Here is an 18,575-nt window from a genome sequence, read left to right as displayed (position 1 = left end):
GGTCCCGTCCGGTTGACAGAGAGGTAGATAGCCGGGAGATGGGCCTGGCTCGAGGCTAGCTCAAGGCTAACTGGTACGTGCTTCAGACAGTGGTGATTAGCCAACAACAACAACAGCCATTCGGTTGCAGCTAGCTAGTTGCGATGATCCGGTGTTAAGGTCCAGTGATTCAGTGATTCCGGCAGAAAATCCGATATGCTCTGGGTCGATAGCACGCTGTGCAGACTGGCCGATAATTGTCCAAGCTAGAGCTGGCTGGTAGGTAGTGCAGGCCACGGACAGTGGTGAAGACCGCTAACGGTGGCTAATAGCAAGTAGCTAGTTAGCTGGCTAACTGGCTAGCTGGCTAGTTTCAGTCAGAGGTTCTTGATAAAAGGTATAAAGAAATAATAGAATCCGTTCCACATTGGGTGAGGCTGGTTCCAGGAAAATATATTTAGTTAAAGGATGGAAAAGTGAGATAGAGAAGTATATACGAAAAAAACTACAAAAAAACAGGCTATTTACACGAGGACACAACAGAATACACGACCGCACTGCTACGCCATCTTGGATAAATCAGTTCAACATTACTTAATCATCTGAAAGGAGATTGGCTTGCATGATTGTGTTCTCAATTAAACATTTGCTAACCAACAAAGTGATGCAGATGTAGTATACTGTAGTAATCTCCTGTTCCCCCCCTCCCTCTCCCAGGTCCCCATCCCGATCACAGAGGGGCTGGACCCTCTGATGTTGCTTACAGATGATGCAGACATCGCTGCCTGGAGCAACCAGGGCTTGCCTAGTGACCGCATGTCCATTGAGAACGCCACCATCCTGTGCAATACGGAGCGCTGGCCGCTCATCGTGGACGCCCAGCTCCAGGGAATCAAGTGGATCAAAAGGAAATACGGAGACAACCTCAAAGTCATCCGGTTGGGACAGAAAGGGTCAGTCGCTGTCCTTCTCACACACAGTTCGGATAGAGTAGCCAGTGTGTGGTCTTGGTGTCCAGGCATTGACATACTATCTACCTGTGTGTGTGTGTGTGTGTGTGTGTGTGTGTGTGTGTGTGTGTGTGTGTAGGTACCTGGACAGCATCGAGAGCGCTGTGTCTAACGGAGACCCTCTGCTGATAGAGAACATCAGTGAGAATGTAGAACCTGTCCTGGACCCTTTACTGGGCAGGAACACCATCAAGAAGGGCAAGTAAGTCACCACATCATCACCTCTATATACCACCTACAGCCCCCTCTCACCGCTCCCTGGGCCACTATGACTCCTCACAATGGATGCATCCCAAATGGCACCCTATTCCCTATTTAGTGCACTACTTTTTACCAGGTAGTAGTGCACTCTATATTATTTTGAACAGTCAAAAGTAGTCCACTACTTAGGGAATACGGTGCCATTTGGGACACACACAATGACTCCACATAGGGCAGGGATGTCAAACTCATTTTCCCTGCGGACCGCATTCGGTCTTAACCGAGGTCCGGAGGGCCACACTTAAAATGTATTATATTTATTTGCCGTAAAAATAACAGTCCTTCAGTCTCTCTCATGCATTCTGTCTGCCAGGTACATCCGGATAGGAGACAAGGAGGTGGAGTACAGCCCTAGCTTCCGTCTCATCCTCCACACTAAGTACTTCAACCCTCACTACAAGCCTGAGATGCAGGCTCAGTGTACGCTCATCAACTTCCTGGTTACCAGAGATGGGCTGGAGGACCAGCTGCTAGCCGCCGTGGTCGCTAAGGAACGGCCCGACCTAGAGGAGCTCAAGGTGACAGAGGCCTTGTTTATACCTAGGGCTAACATTCGTCCTTTGTCCTGATCTTATCTACATTCTGATTGTAGCCGTTGCATACGTGGTAGTAAAATGTGTCTCTTATCCGTCCACTGTGTCCGCATTGTGACCGGATATCCAGGTCCCTCCCTGTATGCAAATTATTTTACAGACATTCTTCCACACTTGTAAGGCTGCGTTTACACGGGCAGCCCAATTCTGATATTTTTTACACTAATTGGTCTTTTGACCAATCGCATCAGATCTTTTAACATCAGATATTTTTCAGATCTGATTGGTCAAAAGACCAATTAGTGATCTTTTTTTATATTTGGCTGCCTGTGTAAATGCAGCCTAAGATATCTCACAATGCCTGTCTGACTACTTCCAGATGTGGTCAGGAAGATCTAATCACAATCCGATCACAATGTCTTTTAATCGTCTACACCTGTCTAAAAATGTGGGCATAATCAGAATGTGGACAAGATCAGGACAAAGGACGCATGTTAGAACCAGGTATAAACGGGGCTTGGGACACGAAGAGACAATCACATTGTGTGTCCCAAATGGAACCCTATTGGTCAAAAGTAGTGCACTAAATAGAGAATAGGGTGTCATTTGGAACGCATTTGGACATGGCAGGGGCCATCCCATCCCCTCACCTTTGGGTTATGCTATTACACTGGAACAGGCTTCTTTCTGTCCGATAAATATCTAAAAGAGTGTTCCTCAAGGGTTCTTTGGTAAGGGTGATGGTTCTATGTGGAAGCATTATGACTCAAACAACCCCTTGAGCCCATCAATGGTTCTTTGCAGTTTAGAAAAAAGGTTAGTTCATCTTTTTAGGCCATTCAAATTAGATTTACTGTATAACGGATTAAAAATATATATATATTGAGGCGAGTGAGAAAAAAAAAAAAGAACGGTTGGACGCCTTGTAAAAATACTAAACAACCTTAGTTGTCGGCTGTTGCCAGATGAGAGAGCACAGCGAGTAAGGTAGGCTACAAAATAGATAGCCAATTCGAAACATTGCTTGTAGCTTGGGTAGTTAGCTCACTTGGTCAAACAGTAAAGAGCATTATCTTCATAATTCCTCTAATGAAATGTGTCTGCCTTGCCCATGTGTCTGTTTCACTGGGGCCTGCTGCAGTGATAATGAGCAAGCCACTTTTTACTGCCTTTCCCACTGCGCTCCTGTATATTTTTTTTCCTTCTGATTCTAGCCATATGAAAAACACAGCTATCCTGTGTAATAATACTTGTCACAGTTGAAGAGAGGATGTTCTCAGCTTTGTGCAGGTATATTTCTGTATTTCTCAGCTGTATATTTTACAACCAAGATATTGATATGGATTTGAGATACGGAGCACGCCGAGTGAGCATTGGCAATTGTGAGCGCATCGGCCTCTGCGAGCATATCTGCCTCATTGGGTATTAGGCTATGACAGCAAAGTTTTTTTAGGACATTAATAATTACTTTACTGTTAGATTAAAACACGGCTACTTCCAGTCAAAATTATATTTAGAGTTAGTGATTTAGCTAATGTGTTTTGAGTTTCCACTTACCCGGCTGGTGAATTAGCACCAAATATATTAGTCTTTGCTATTTTTTTATTTATTTTTTATTTCACCTTTATTTAACCAGGTAAGCCAGTTGAGAACAGGTTCTCATTTACAACTGCGACCTGGCCAAGACAAAGCAAAGTAGTGCAACAAAAACAACACAGAGTTACATATGGGGTAAAAAAAAAAACATAAAGTCAGAAATACAACAGAAAATATATATACAGTGTGTGCAAATGTAGCAAGTTATGGAGGTAAGGCAATAAATAGGCTATAGTGCAGAATAATTACAATAGTATTAACACTGGAATGCTAGATGTGCAAGAGATTATGTGCAAATAGAGATACTGGGGTGCAAAAGAGCAAATTAAATAACAATATAGGGATGAGGTAGTTGGGTGGGCTAATTTCAGATGGGCTGTGTACAGGTGCAGTGATCGGTAAGGTGCTCTGACAACTGATGCTTAAAGTTATTGAGGGAGATAAGAGTCTCCAGCTTCAGAGATTTTTGCAATTCGTTCCAGTCATTGGCAGCAGAGAACTGGAAGGAATGGCGGCCAAAGGAGATGTTGGCTTTGGGAATGACCAGTGAGATATACCTGCTGGAGCGCAGACTACGGGTGGGTGCTGCTATGGTGACCAATGAGCTAAGATAAGGCGGGGATTTGCCTAGCAGTAATTTATAGATGGCCTGGAGCCAGTGGATTTGACGACGAACATGTAGTGAGGACCAGCCAACAAGAGCGTACAGGTCACAGTGGTGGGTAGTGTATGGGGCTTTGGAGACAAAACGGATGGCACTGTGATAGACTACATCCAATTTGCTGAGTAGAGTGTTGGAGGCTATTTTATAAATGACATCGCCGAAGTCAAGGATCGGTAGGATAGTCAGTTTTACGAGGGCATGTTTGGCAGCATGAGTGAAGGAGGCTTTGTTGCGAAATAGGAAGCCGATTCTAGATTTAACTTTGGATTGGAGATTCTTTATGTGAGTCTGGAAGTTGAGTTTACAGTCTAACCAGACACCTAGATATTTGTAGTTGTCCACATACTCTAGGTCAGACCCGTCGAGAGTGGTGATTCTAGTCGGGTGGGCGGGTGCTAGCAGCGTTCGATTGAAAAGCATGCATTTAGTTTTACTAGTGTTTAAGAGCAGTTGAAGGCTACTGAAGGATTGTTGTATGGCATTGAAGCTCGTTTGGAGGTTTGTTAACACAGTGTCCAATGAAGGGCCAGATGTATACAAAATGGTGTCGTCTGCGTAGAGGTGGATCTGAGAGTCACCAGCAGCAAGAGCGACATCATTGATATACACGGAGAAAAGTGTCGGCCCAAGAATTGAACCCTGTGGCACCCCCATAGAGACTGCCATAGGTCCAGACAACAGGCCCTCCGATTTGACACACTGAACTCTATCTGAGAAGTAGTTGGTGAACCAGGCGAGGCAGTCATTTGAGAAACCAAGGCTATTTAGTCTGCCAATAAGAATGCGGTGGTTGACAGAGTCGAAAGCCTTGGCCAGGTCGATGAAGACGGCTGCACAGTACTGTCTATTATCAATCGCGGTTATAATATCGTTTAGGACCTTGAGCGTGGCTGAAGTGCACCCGTGACCAGCTCGGAAACCGGATTGCATAGCGGAGAAGGTACGGTGGTATTCGAAATGGTCGATGATCTGTTTATTAACTTGGCTTTCGAATACTTTCGAAAGGCAGGGCAGGATGGATATAGGTCTGTAGCAGTTTGGATCTAGAGTGTCACCCCCTTTGAAGAGGGGGATGACCGCGGCAGCTTTCCAATCTCTGGGGATCTCAGACGTTATGAAAGAGAGGTTGAACAGACTAGTAATAGGGGTTGCGACAATTTCGGCGGCTAGTTTTAGGAAGAAAGGGTCCAGATTGTCTAGCCCAGCTGATTTGTAGGGGTCCAGATTTTGCAGCGCTTTCAAAACATCAGCTGTCTGAATTTGTGTGAAGGAGAAGCGGGGGGGGCATGGGCAAGTTGCAGCAGAGGGTGCAGAGTTGGTGGCCGGGTTAGTGGTAGCCAGGTGCACATAAAGATGTAGGCAAATTAATCTCTATTTAACTACAAATATTGAGTCCTATTTTAACAGTAAAATATAACAATGGCCTAATTGTCAACCCAAAATTCATGACAATCACTGGATTAGGTTGCAGTGCACATCAAAATATCTTGAATCATGCATTCCTGCTTAGATGAAACAAGTTATTTGAATACCATCTCAGTAGTCTATTTCACTTCTTTATTAAATCACTGTGAATGCCATTAGAAGATGATTAACCTACTCATTTTTTCTATTGGTGACCGTGAAGAAATATGTGAATATTAGCAGGTTTGTGGCGCACGCAGACCTCAAAATTGTTATTAAATGGCATTTCAAGTGGCATTAAAAAAGTCTTCAATTCAACTTGATGGATCCTGCAGAAACCCTGTGTACTGTACAATGCACTTATTAATGAACTCGCCCTACTGCCCGAGTGCCTACAGAAATGTACCACCTCTATTACATATGCAGTCAATGCATTCTCATAGAGCCCGACCGATATGGGATTTTTTGATCCAATTCCGATTTTAGAGTGGAAATAATTGTGCTTAAAACAGCCCTACAAAGATACTCAGAAAGCTGATTTCTTAAATTTGAGGAAAGAACATTCATGTAAGTACCACATACAATTTAGGAGCACCAGAAAAATGACATTTTTTAGTGGACAAACTGTCTTACTCTAGTGAAAGGAGGATAAACTGCACTGATTCCAGCAAAAAATCTGCCAAGTCGCTGAAGAATGAGCTGCCTTATGCTAGCCAGCTGGAAAACAACGACATAGGACACATTTTCAATGTATTGGTATTTAGCTACAGTGGGGAAAAAAAGTATTTAGTCAGCCACCAATTGTGCAAGTTCTCCCACTTAAAAAGATGAGAGAGGCCTGTAATTTTCATCATAGGTACACGTCAACTATGACAGACAAAATGAGAAAATAAAATCCAGAAAATCACATTGTAGGATTTTTTATAAATTTATTTGCAAATTATGGTGGAAAATAAGTATTTGGTCAATAACAAAAGTTTCTCAATACTTTGTTATATACCCTTTGTTGGCAATGACACAGGTCAAACGTTTTCTGTAAGTCTTCACAAGGTTTTCACACACTGTTGCTGGTATTTTGGCCCATTCCTCCATGCAGATCTCCTCTAGAGCAGTGATGTTTTGGGGCTGTCGCTGGGCAACACAGACTTTCAACTCCCTCCAAAGATGTTCTATGGGGTTGAGATCTGGAGACTGGCTAGGCCACTCCAGGACCTTGAAATGCTTCTTACGAAGCCACTCCTTCGTTGCCCGGGCGGTGTGTTTGGGATCATTGTCATGCTGAAAGACCCAGCCACGTTTCATCTTCAATGCCCTTGCTGATGGAAGGAGGTTTTCACTCAAAATCTCACGATACATGGCCCCATTCATTCTTTCCTTTACACGGATCAGTCGTCCTGGTCCCTTTGCAGAAAAACAGCCCCAAAGCATGATGTTTCCACCCCCATACTTCACAGTAGGTATGGTGTTCTTTGGATGCAACTCAGCATTCTTTGTCCTTCAAACACGACGAGTTGAGTTTTTACCAAAAAGTTCTATTTTGGTTTCATCTGACCATATGACATTCTCCCAATCCTCTTCTGGATCATCCAAATGCACTCTAGCAAACTTCAGACGGGCCTGGACATGTACTGGCTTAAGCAGGGGGACACGTCTGGCACTGCAGGATTTGAGTCCCTGGCGGCGTAGTGTGTTACTGATGGTAGGCTTTGTTACTTTGGTCCCAGCTCTCTGCAGGTCATTCACTAGGTCCCCCCGTGTGGTTCTGGGATTTTTGCTCACCGTTCTTGTGATCATTTTGACCCCACGGGGTGAGATCTTGCGTGGAGCCCCAGATCGAGGGAGATTATCAGTGGTCTTGTATGTCTTCCATTTCCTAATAATTGCTCCCACAGTTGATTTCTTCAAACCAAGCTGCTTACCGATTGCAGATTCAGTCTTCCCAGCCTGGTGCAGGTCTACAATTTTGTTTCTGGTGTCCTTTGACAGCTCTTTGGTCTTGGCCATAGTGGAGTTTGGAGTGTGACTGTTTGAGGTTGTGGACAGGTGTTTTTTATACTGATAACAAGTTCAAACAGGTGCCATTAATACAGGTAACGAGTGGAGGACAGAGGAGCCTCTTAAAGAAGACGTTACAGGTCTGTGAGAGCCAGAAATCTTGCTTGTTTGTAGGTGACCAAATACTTATTTTCCACCATAATTTGCAAATAAATTCATAAAAAATCCTACAATGTGATTTTCTGGATTTTTTTTCTCAATTTTTTGTCATAGTTGACGTGTACCTATGATGAAAATTACAGGCCTCTCTCAATTGGTGGCTGACTAAATACTTTTTTTCCCCACTGTATGTTTTCATCGATTGTAGGGCTGTAGCCATTGAATTCTGATAATTGTCTCTCCCCCAAGTGTTGCCTCAGTGAATACAGCTGCAGTCTCTACACTGCTACACAATACAGTTCTAGTATGCAAACATAGACGGTAAACTATAAAGTGGCCCGCAAGGACACGTGACAACTGCAAGGTGCAATAACTGCGTACTCATGTTTTTATTACGCCTCATGTCCACCAAATGCATCAAACTCTTTGCGTTCCGGCAGAAGTAATTAATTGTCAATGGAACAGTCCACAACGCTACATTGGGGGTGCGGCACTAGGCTGCGGTGTGTTCTGTGTACCGCATGCGTTCAATACTTTCAACTCCTGTGCGTTGCTTTACAGTGCAGTGGCACAAACGGAAGTACACACACAGACTCCAAGTAGCTAGCGTTTAGCTAGTTGAAAAGCAAAGCACATGTGCATCAAGTATGGAAAATGCGGGCTAGACATTGGGCAAAACACATACAGTGGGGAGAACAAGTATTTGATACACTGCCGATTTTGCAGGTTTTCCTACTTACAAAGCATGTAGAGGTCTGTAATTCACATTGTATGATTTTTAAGTAATTAATTTGCATTTTATTGCATGACATAAGTATTTGATCACCTACCAACCAGTAAGAATTCCGGCTCTCACAGACCTGTTAGTTTTTCTTTAAGAAGCCCTCCTGTTCTCCACTCTTTACCTGTATTAACTGCACCTATTTGAACTCATTACCTGTATAAAAGACACCTGTCCACACACTCAATCAAACAGACTCCAACCTCTCCACAATGGCCAAGACCAGAGAGCTGTGTAAGGACATCAGGGATAAAATTGTAGACCTGCACAAGGCTGGGATGGGCTACAGGACAATAGGCAAGCTTGGTGAGAAGGCAACAAATGTTGGCGCAATTATTAGAAAATGGAAGAAGTTCAAGATGACGGTCAATCACCCTCGGTCTGGGGTTCCATGCAAGATCTCACCTCGTGGGGCATCAATGATCATGTGGAAGGTGAGGGATCTGCCCAGAACTACACGGTAGGACCTGGTCAATGACCTGAAGAGAGCTGGGACCACAGTCTCAAAGAAAACCATTAGTAACACACTACGCCGTCATGGATTAAAATCCTGCAGCGCACGCAAGGTCCCCCTGCTCAAGCCAGCGCATGTCCAGGCCCGTCTGAAGTTTGCCAATGACCATCTGGATGATCCAGAGGAGGAATGGGAGAAGGTCATGTGGTCTGATGAGACAAAAATAGAGCTTTTTGGTCTAAACTCCACTCGCCGTGTTTGGAGGAAGAAGAAGGATAAGTACAACCCCAAGAACACCATCCCAACTGTGAAGCATGGAGGTGGAAACATAATTCTTTGGGGATGCTTTTCTGCAAAGGGGACAGGACGACTGCACTGTATTGAGGGGAGGATGGATGGGGCCATGTATCGCGAGATCTTGGCCAACAACCTCCTTCCCTCAGTAAGAGCATTGAAGATGGGTCGTGGCTGGGTCTTCCAGCATGACAACGACCCGAAACACACAGCCAGGGCAACTAAGGAGTGGCTCCGTAAGAAGCATCTCAAGGTCCTGGAGTGGCCTAGCCAGTCTCCAGACCTGAACCCAATAGAAAATCTTTGGAGGGAGCTGAAAGTCCGTATTGCCCAACGACAGCCCCGAAACCTGAAGGATCTGGAGAAGGTCTGTATGGAGGAGTGGGCCAAAATCCCTGCTGCAGTGTGTGCAAACCTGGTCAAGAACTACAGGAAACGTATGATCTCTGTAATTGCAAACAAAGGTTTCTGTACCAAATATTAAGTTCTGCCTTTCTGATGTATCAAATACTACTGTCATGCAATAAAATACAAATGAATTACTTAAAAATCATAGAATGTGATTTTCTGGATTTTTGTTTTAGATTCCGTCTCTCACAGTTGAAGTGTACCATTTATAGACCAATATGTACACGTGTTTTGGGGAAGGGGGGGGGGGGGGGGGGGGTTGGGCAAGTGCTTGTGCAGTATTTAGCAGTCATAATAAGAGTCTGGTAGACGGCAGTTGTGATGTGTGTTTAGCATGAATGTATATATGGCACCTTGGGTTCATCTGGTGGTTATCTACACGGAGTGTTATTTTACTCCTCCTGGCTTAGTTTCCCAGATGCAAGGATGAGAACAAACAATGAAATGTTTGTTCTACTCCTCCAGGCTATCTCTATCTCGGGTCACACACACCACATATTATCTGTGGAATGCAGGCTGTAAATCAATTGTCAGCTCAAGCTATCTCTAGTGACCATACGCCCAGATTAGCTGCAGGGAGTTAGAGTGGAGACCGTCCCTTTCAAAAACACAGCATTAGTAGAACAGAAATGTCTTACTATTTGTTAAGTATATAATTTAACTATTAAAATCAAACAAATCAGGTAAATACGTAATTTTTCTCTCACAATGTGACCAAGAAAATAGTGGACAGAGCGAGAGCGCTCACTAACAGAACTTAAACCTGCTATCTATAATAAACTGCCGCAGTTGCAAGCAGGCTGGACAATGTAATGAACTCTGCATAGAATAAATGCAATAATAACAAATATTCTTATAGGCCTACCTAAAGTAAAGACACATAACTGCAATGCACCGTGGGCATGACGCATAGAAAATAGTTAGCCAGGCTAGCTAGTAATAAGCATAAGCAACTTACAACTCAATATAACCCCCCAAATTACTTTATCCCCCCAACAGCATATGGCAAACATAACATACAGTATTACTACTCACTTTTAGGTGCACACACAAATACAGTTAAAGGAGAATGGAAACACTAGGATTTAGAACGCCAGCTAACTGTAACTGTAAATCACCATATTGGCATTGTTGCGTCACTGGAAGGAGAGACAATTTTGGAACTCCCAAAAATGGCTGAATTTACCGAGTAGCTCAGTCTGAGAATTAGTTTATTACAGAGAATGAATTAATGTTAGTTAGGGAGCCAATAAACCTACTGAAGCCGTTCATGTTTGAACCGATCGTTGCCCCAGATCAAAGAGTTAGTTCTCGTTGCAGTAACAACACAGACATGCCGCCTGAAACACCTCAGCTAGAGGGTTGGCGTTGCCAAACACAAACTGGTGTGAGTGCGGATGCTGCCAGATAATGGCTAGAGAGTATTGGCTCCCTAACTAACATTAATTCATTCTCTGTAATAAACTAATTCTCAGACTGAGCTACTCGGTAAATTCAGCCATTTTTGGGAGTTCCAAAATTGTTGTCCTCTGTAGCTCAGCTGGTAGAGCACGGCGCTTGCAACGCCAAGGTAGTGGGTTCGATCCCCGGGACCACCCATACACAAAAATGTATGCACGCATGACTGTAAGTCGCTTTGGATAAAAGCGTCTGCTAAATGGCATATTATCATTATTATTATATGAGTGTGTGTGTTGTAGAGAGATGGTGGCGATACAGCACAAAATCCCAGCGGATGGTGGCTGTATTACATCCAGTCAGAGGTTCCTGTCAGTCTGTCTGGATGGCGATGTATTTATTGGACGTGTCACTAATCCTTATGAAGGACTTCCTGGCAGAAGAGGTTACTCGACCAGTCAGCAGCCGATTTGCCAGTTAAATAATTGCTGAAATTTTGCTTGATTATAAATTGATTAAGGTTAATATCAGTAGTGGGTAGGTGCGAAATATATATAAGCAGTATCCTATAACGATGTTTATCACCAGTGCTGTTTGGCGCGATGGGAACACATTAACCTTTTGATCAGACGACCAGAGTTCGAATCGCAGACAGCATTATGATTCATGAAATGTCATTCTAACCAATAATGGACTAACTTTTCTTATGATTTGGTTTGCAGAGCATACAGGCTGTCAGTTTATCGCCAGTTCACCCTATGGGCACAAGGGAGAATTGGACGAGGTGTACGGCGTCTCATCCCTGCGTGTGCCGTTTCTTCCATAAAGCGCGCATATTCATAAGCAAAGGCATTTACATAGGGTTTGAGTTTGAATAAAACCAGTTCATTTAGTAAATCTAGACCTAATGCCTGCACCTTATGTAAAAATAGTATTAGTTAGCTTGTCCACTATAACAACAGGTTCAAGCATAACCAGATAAACTTGCTTTGTATTTAAAACTACTTTCAACGCGCACTAATCCCGTGGCCCCGTCACTAGAGTAGTGACTTCAACTAGCTTTGGCTGCCATCTATTGGAAAGGAATGGTAACTACACTGGGCAGCTAGTTGGCAGAGTCAAAGTAGACTTAAATAATATATGCCATTTAGTAAACGCCTTTATCCAAAGAGAACTGGGTACATGGGTAGTGGAAACAGATCATAGAAACAGGATTCCAATTTTGATATCATGGATGGTCAGTCCTTGCATCAATAGCTCTGTCTATTAATTTATCCAGCCCCATCCCTCAGCTTTTTACCAAAAGAGGAGCAGGGAGACACTTTGTTATTGTTTCTACTGCTGAATGCCACTTTAAGAAGTTAAGATGCAGATTAAATACACACCAAAATGTGTTACAGATACTATAAAAATGTCCCATCACTCAGACAGTTAGTGAATACACAGCATCCAGCACAGCAAACAATAAATCAAATTTATTTTACAAAAGCCCTTTTTACATCAAAATAATAACCACAGTGGTTATAGAGGGTGCAACAGTTCAACACCTCAGGAGCAAATGTCAGTTGGCTTTTCATAGCTGAGCATTCATAGGTTGAGAGAGAGTCGAAACAGCAGGACCGGGACAAGGTAGAACATCCGTTGAAACGGGTAAAAAAAATCAGTGGAAAAACAATTCCACTTTATGGATGGGTGTATCTTTGAATTTGCAGTTGAATGGCCTGCTCCTTCTACATTTTCGGAACACCAGCACGCTCCCCGAAAGTGATCGATAGTATATCTTGGCTCGCACTGTGATGATTGTGATTCTGAGCTCTCAGGTTCATACAGCGAGTTATGGTCTTCACTGATCTCACTCTCCATCAGCTCCATCTGTGGCGTATAGGGGCAGGATTCGGTTGTATACTGATGGTCGTGAGCGCAATCTAGCTGGGCCCCGAGCTCTTTAGTGATGGTCCTGGTGGACCTCTTCTCCACCGCAGCACAGGAACACTCTGGCACCCAGGGGTCAGTTTGGCATGCTGTACTAACCGTTCTTTCCTGTTGGTAGAAAACAATTAAGGCATCTATTAAACTATAGTTATATTCAAGAATCACTACATATAGTGTATATTGTCCATTTTATATCCAAAATGGCCTCAGGGACGACAGATTGTGTCTTGAAATAAACAATAGCCTTAGAAATAACATGGATTTGTATGTACCTCCTCTGCCTCCTGCACAGTCTCCTCCAGGATGAAAACCTTTTCAGGGATGAAGATGTCATCCTGAAAACAAACAAACGTTTTGTTAAGACAACTGAACCCAAATATATCAGTTGGCATTAACAAGCTACCTGTCTTGTATGCTTTGTCAACACACACACACACAAATCACACACCACAAACAAAGCAAATACAGGGACATTTATTTATCAGCAAACATTAGCTATGTCAACTTCAGTCTAGCTAAATGAGGTGGAGCTAACAAAACATTCCAAAAACAAATCTGTCAACAAAATGTATTACAGTACTTGACTATCTGAGGTGGAAGCTAGCTACAGTAACTACCTAATAACAGGGGTACACAGAGAAACTGTGTTGCAATTTTAGTTGCAGTTGAGTTGCTTGCTAACATTATTTGTTGGGGGGTGTGTTACACAAAACACTGGTTACCTTCAACTAGAGTTGCAACAAAGTTGTCCAGTGTCTAACGCTAGCCTAGTCAACAAGTCATGACCGGTTAACGTTACCTCTGGCTCCATTGCATTGACTCGCGTCGCCTCCTCCGTTCACTCGCTTTTGCTTGACTCCGAAGTCAGCAATGTTGATGATGGTCGGTCGGTAACCCCTAAACCATAACCCTCGGAATTTAAAATGGAAGAGGGCAGAGGGCTTCAACGTAGGCCTATGACTCCTTTCCATTCGGAAACTCCCGGTTGCCGCATCAAAAGTGCCCTTCATCGTGCTGTCTGCAGATCCTGCTAGCTCGAGCTGGCACATCCTTCCTCTTCAGGACATGGAGCCACTTCTTCAAAAGCTGTGGGTCCTTGGGCAGCCTTTGGTAGCTTACAGAGGGATTTTTAGACCCAATTCATACAGCCTGGCTCTATACAGTTAATGTTTGAATTACTACTTGTTGTTGCCATCTTGTTGTCCGCACCTAACCTCACTCTCTTCGATGCACTCTCCACGCGAAAACTCAATACCACAGACAATTTGCTGATTCCTGCCAGTGACGCACTGGCGTCAGTCGTTACTATGGCAATTTAAAATGGCGCTGACCATAGCTCAAATAAACCTTGTCGATGATCAAAATACTAAATATAGAGATGTTTTTATGTTAAATGCACATGTAGTATTAGTGGATTGAATACATCTCTTTGCTTAGATTTACTTCCTAAAGTGTTTCCATTCCCCTTTAAACATGCTGCAACTGACTGGAGGCAGGACATACAACGAGCAGGCTAAATAGAATGTCTCTGGGGTGATTGACTGATGAGCTGTCAGCCATTCTAACTAAAGGGACAAACTAGTGGTGCATAGGGAAATCTAAATATGAAGGCCTGAGTGGAAGCTCCTCAGAGGCGGAAGGGGAGGACCATACTCCTCAGTGAATGTCATAAAAATAAAAATAGTGAAACGTTAAAAAAGTTATTTTTTTTTAGATAAAACTATGCTAAATATATTCACGTCACCAAATAATTTATTAAAACACACTGTTTTGCCATGCAGGTCTACAGTAGCCTCAACTGCATGGTGTAGCTGGAGGACAGCTAGTTTCCGGCCTCCTCTGGGTACATTGACTTCAATACAAAACCTAGGAGGCTCATGGTTCTCACTCCCTTCCATAAACTTACACATTAATTATGAAAATTTCTGGAGGACTTTCTCCAACCTATCAGAGCTCTTGCAGCATGAACTGACATGTTGTCCACCCAATCAAAGGAGCAGAGAATGAATCTAGTACTGAACGCATAAGCTACAGATAGCTAGCACTGCAGTGCATAAAATGTGGTGAGTAGTTGACTCAAAGAGAGAGAAAGGCAATAGTTGAACAAATTAATTTCTTTAAAAATTAAGGAGAATCGAGAGAGAGAGAGAAATATGTCGTATTTTTTTCACTTTCACTTAGCTAGCGAATGCAGCTAGCTAGTTTAACCTACTCAAACACCCGGCTCAAACAGAGAGGGATGCTATGTTAGCTAGCTGGCTATGGCTATCCAAAATTTAAAAAAACACTGTATGGTTCTTCAAAAGGTTATTTGTAGAACCTTGAGATTGAGAAAGGTTCTTTATAGAACAATTTTCCATAAAGGTTCTATAAAGAACCATTAACAAGGGGTATAACCATAGGTGAATGCTTTGGTGCTGTATATAACCTTTTTTTAATGATTCTTTGTAGCTTAGGAAAGGGTTCTTTATAGCACCATAAAGGTTCTTTATAGTGCCTTCAATAAAGGGTTCTTACACCACCCCAAAAGGGATCTGCTATGGTTACAAGCCAAATAACCCTTATTTGGCACTGTAGAACCATTTTTGTGTGTGTAGAGAGAGGGCAAGCCAAATCAAGCAATGAACATTTATATCCAATATAATATATCCGGTTTGTGACAAAATAAAGTCAGTTCCTCAGTCTTCAAGTGGTAGGTGAGTGGTAGGTGGTGTGGCTCCGGGGTGAAGTGTTGGGAGCCACACCACCTGATCTAGGATCAGCTTCTACATTCCCCACCTTTTAACCATTAGTGGAGAAAATGCAAAACGGACCCAAGATCAGCATCTAGGGGCACCTTTACTCTACTCCGGATGGTTTGACTAACCCGTCCCCCTGTTGCTCTGCGCTGTGTATATAGGCTGAGCTGACCAAGCAGCAAAACAACTTTAAGATTGTGCTGAAGCAGCTGGAGGACTCTCTGCTGGCTCGACTCTCGGCCGCCTCCGGCAACTTCCTGGGAGACACCGCCCTCGTAGAGAACCTGGAGATCACCAAGGCAACCGCCACCGAGATCGAGGAGAAGGTAGACGCACACACACACAAACACACTTTCTCAAATTATGGTCTATTATGGTGTGAAGGTGAGCGGAGAGTGTTTGGGTTTGTGGCCCTCAGGTGCGCGAAGCGAAGATAACAGAGGTTAAGATCAACGAGGCCAGAGAGAACTACAGACCTGCGTCGATACGAGCTGCTCTGCTCTACTTTATCCTCAACGACCTGAACAAAATCAACCCCATCTACCAGTTCTCCCTCAAAGTGACACTCCACAGGACTCTAGAATCACACACTCTCAATACTCATGACTTTATTATCAACCTCAGAACTTCAATAATCTTTAATGAAAACTTGGTTTGGTGTGTGTGTCTGTCTGTGTGTGTAGGCCTTCAGTGTTGTCTTTGAGGTGGCCATCATGCTTACAGAGCCGGCGGACGAGGTGAAACAGAGAGTGAACAACCTGATTGACCAGATCACCTACTCTGTGTTCATGTACACCAACCGTAGCCTGTTTGAGAGGGACAAGCTTACCTTCATCGCTCAGGTCGCATTCCAGGTCAGAAAACACAGCAGATAGGCTGTACTGAATAGGCCTATGAGCCCTGGTCAAAAGTAAAGCACTAAATAGGGAATAGGTACCGTTTGGGACGCACACAGAATATGACTTTTAACAGAATAGGAACTTACAGAATCAAAGTGACATTTGGTGACACACATAGGCCCATATACTTACATAGAACATTTCTGCTTGGTGGATGAGAATACTGTTCATATCTATATGTGTGTGTGTGTGAGTAGATCTTGCTGATGAAGAAGGAGATCAATCCTACGGAGCTGGACTTCCTCCTGAGGTTCCCATACAAAGCTGGCCTGGGCTCTCCTGTCGACTTCCTTGCCAACCAGGGCTGGGGCGGCATCAAGGTGGGCACAGCCCAAACACACACACACACTCTACACTCTCAGAAGAAAGGGTACGGTTAGGGTACAGTATTGTAACCAGTGGTTTAATAAAATTTCCCTTCAGAAGTACACATATAATCTCACATGGTACTGTGCGGTACCTTTTAGGTACATGTGCGGATAATCTAGTTAAATGGTACATTTTTGTACCCAATATTTTGAATATAAAGGTACAATCATCACACACTCTCAAAAGCCTTGCCCGTCATTATCATATTTCCCAGCATGAAAGTTGATTTTTAGAATTGTTTGTTTCAATATGTGTGTTTTTGCATGCACATTGATTGATCTTATGCTACACAAAGATAAATAGCATACATTTTTCTAAACTAATCCAAACTGTTAGAAGTTGGACTTATTACCAGAGGTGGGATCAAGTCAGTATTATTCTAATCACAAGCAAGTCTCAAGTCACAAGGTCCTAGTCTCAAGTTGAGTCCCAAGTAGAATGGGTCAAGACTCGAGTCAAAGTCGTGCATTCTAAGAGCAAGTCAAGTTGAGTCACAAGTTTAAGTCAAGTCTCAAGTCAAGTAAAATAAAATCGATAGATGCAACGACTTGTTCAACTACAAATCATTGTCTATTTCTCGAGGCTACAGGACAGCCCTTTTCATTATTTTGTCTACAACATATGTTTATTAAAATATGGACCATGTAGCAGTCAGAAGGGCATGAAATCAGCAGAAGGCAAGGCAGGTTGACGTGCAGATTTATTTACAGGTCTTAGTGATCCAATGGTGAAAGCGCCATATCATACAAAATATACAAGTAGCTTTACCAAATATACACAGGCAATAGCCTCTGTATCAGGCTTAACCTGTCCTATCTGAGAAACCAAATCCAATCTGTCTAACAGGAACTCAAACAGGTAGGCCTACATAATAAGCAATTGGTCGTCAGGACCATACAATTACAACATTTTAGTCATGTAGCAGGTGCTCTTATTCAGAGCGACTTACAGTTAGCGAGTGCATACATTTTCATACTGGCCCCCCGTGGGAATTGAACCCACAACCCTGGTGTTGCAAATGCCATGCTCTACCAACTGAGCTACACGGGGCCACAACCAATAAACTGGTTCTACAATGTAAAAGGCAATTTCCACATCCATTGTTACATTGGTACATTGGTCTTAATCAGACTTAATGATTATTAATGATATTCCAACACCAAGCATACATTAAACAATAATTTTATCTTATTCAACCCTCTGACTCCAAAGCATGGACGCAGGCCACGTAGCCTATTTCTATGGGCACTAAGGCATGTGTGCTCCTATTACGAACAACAAAAATGACAGAGACATAGGACACAGACACACGCAACTCCGACATAACCCGGGAAATATGAACAAAGGAAACTTACATTGAATTAAATAAACATAACGTCTACCTCATGTGTCTTGCGAATGTTCATGTGCACAATAAACATCGCGCCCACTCAGAGCAGGGTAAGAAATGGTTGGCTATAAAATGAAAATGTATCGTAGGCCTATCAAACATGAAACAGAAATGTCTACGTGTTGCAATAAACATTAATGGAATTATGAAACGCTAGCAATTATTGTAGTATTAGATGGAATATAGATTTACCACATAGGGCTTATGCATTTAAACGTGTGAAAGCAACAGCTAATATTTTATTTCAACAAGAGAAAAAAAGCACTCTCCACTGGCAGGAGTTTGGAGACTGCAAGTGAAGAGCAGTGCCT

The 18,575-nt window shown here is 43.1% G+C and overlaps 1 protein-coding gene across 1 annotated transcript in view; it reads left to right on the top strand.

Annotated features, from left to right (window-relative positions):
- The window catches only part of LOC311100909 (dynein axonemal heavy chain 17-like), a gene marked incomplete at its 5' end in the record, with an annotated part of 141,747 nt that overhangs the window by 90,075 nt on the left and 33,097 nt on the right, over positions 1-18,575 (top strand). Inside the window, 7 exons of the mRNA XM_084141893.1 lie at positions 697-932; positions 1,069-1,191; positions 1,564-1,768; positions 15,768-15,932; positions 16,025-16,165; positions 16,290-16,460; positions 16,703-16,825. Of these exons, the coding sequence (XP_083998019.1) occupies positions 697-932; positions 1,069-1,191; positions 1,564-1,768; positions 15,768-15,932; positions 16,025-16,165; positions 16,290-16,460; positions 16,703-16,825 (1,164 nt within the window). The remainder of the gene's footprint in view (positions 1-696; positions 933-1,068; positions 1,192-1,563; positions 1,769-15,767; positions 15,933-16,024; positions 16,166-16,289; positions 16,461-16,702; positions 16,826-18,575) is intronic.

Source organism: Coregonus lavaretus, assembly GCF_964263955.1.
Source record: "Coregonus lavaretus genome assembly, chromosome: 25".
Lineage (NCBI taxonomy): Eukaryota > Metazoa > Chordata > Actinopteri > Salmoniformes > Salmonidae > Coregonus > Coregonus lavaretus.
The sequence above is the reverse complement of the archived record's forward strand: the minus strand, read 5'-3'. Positions and strand labels throughout refer to the sequence as shown.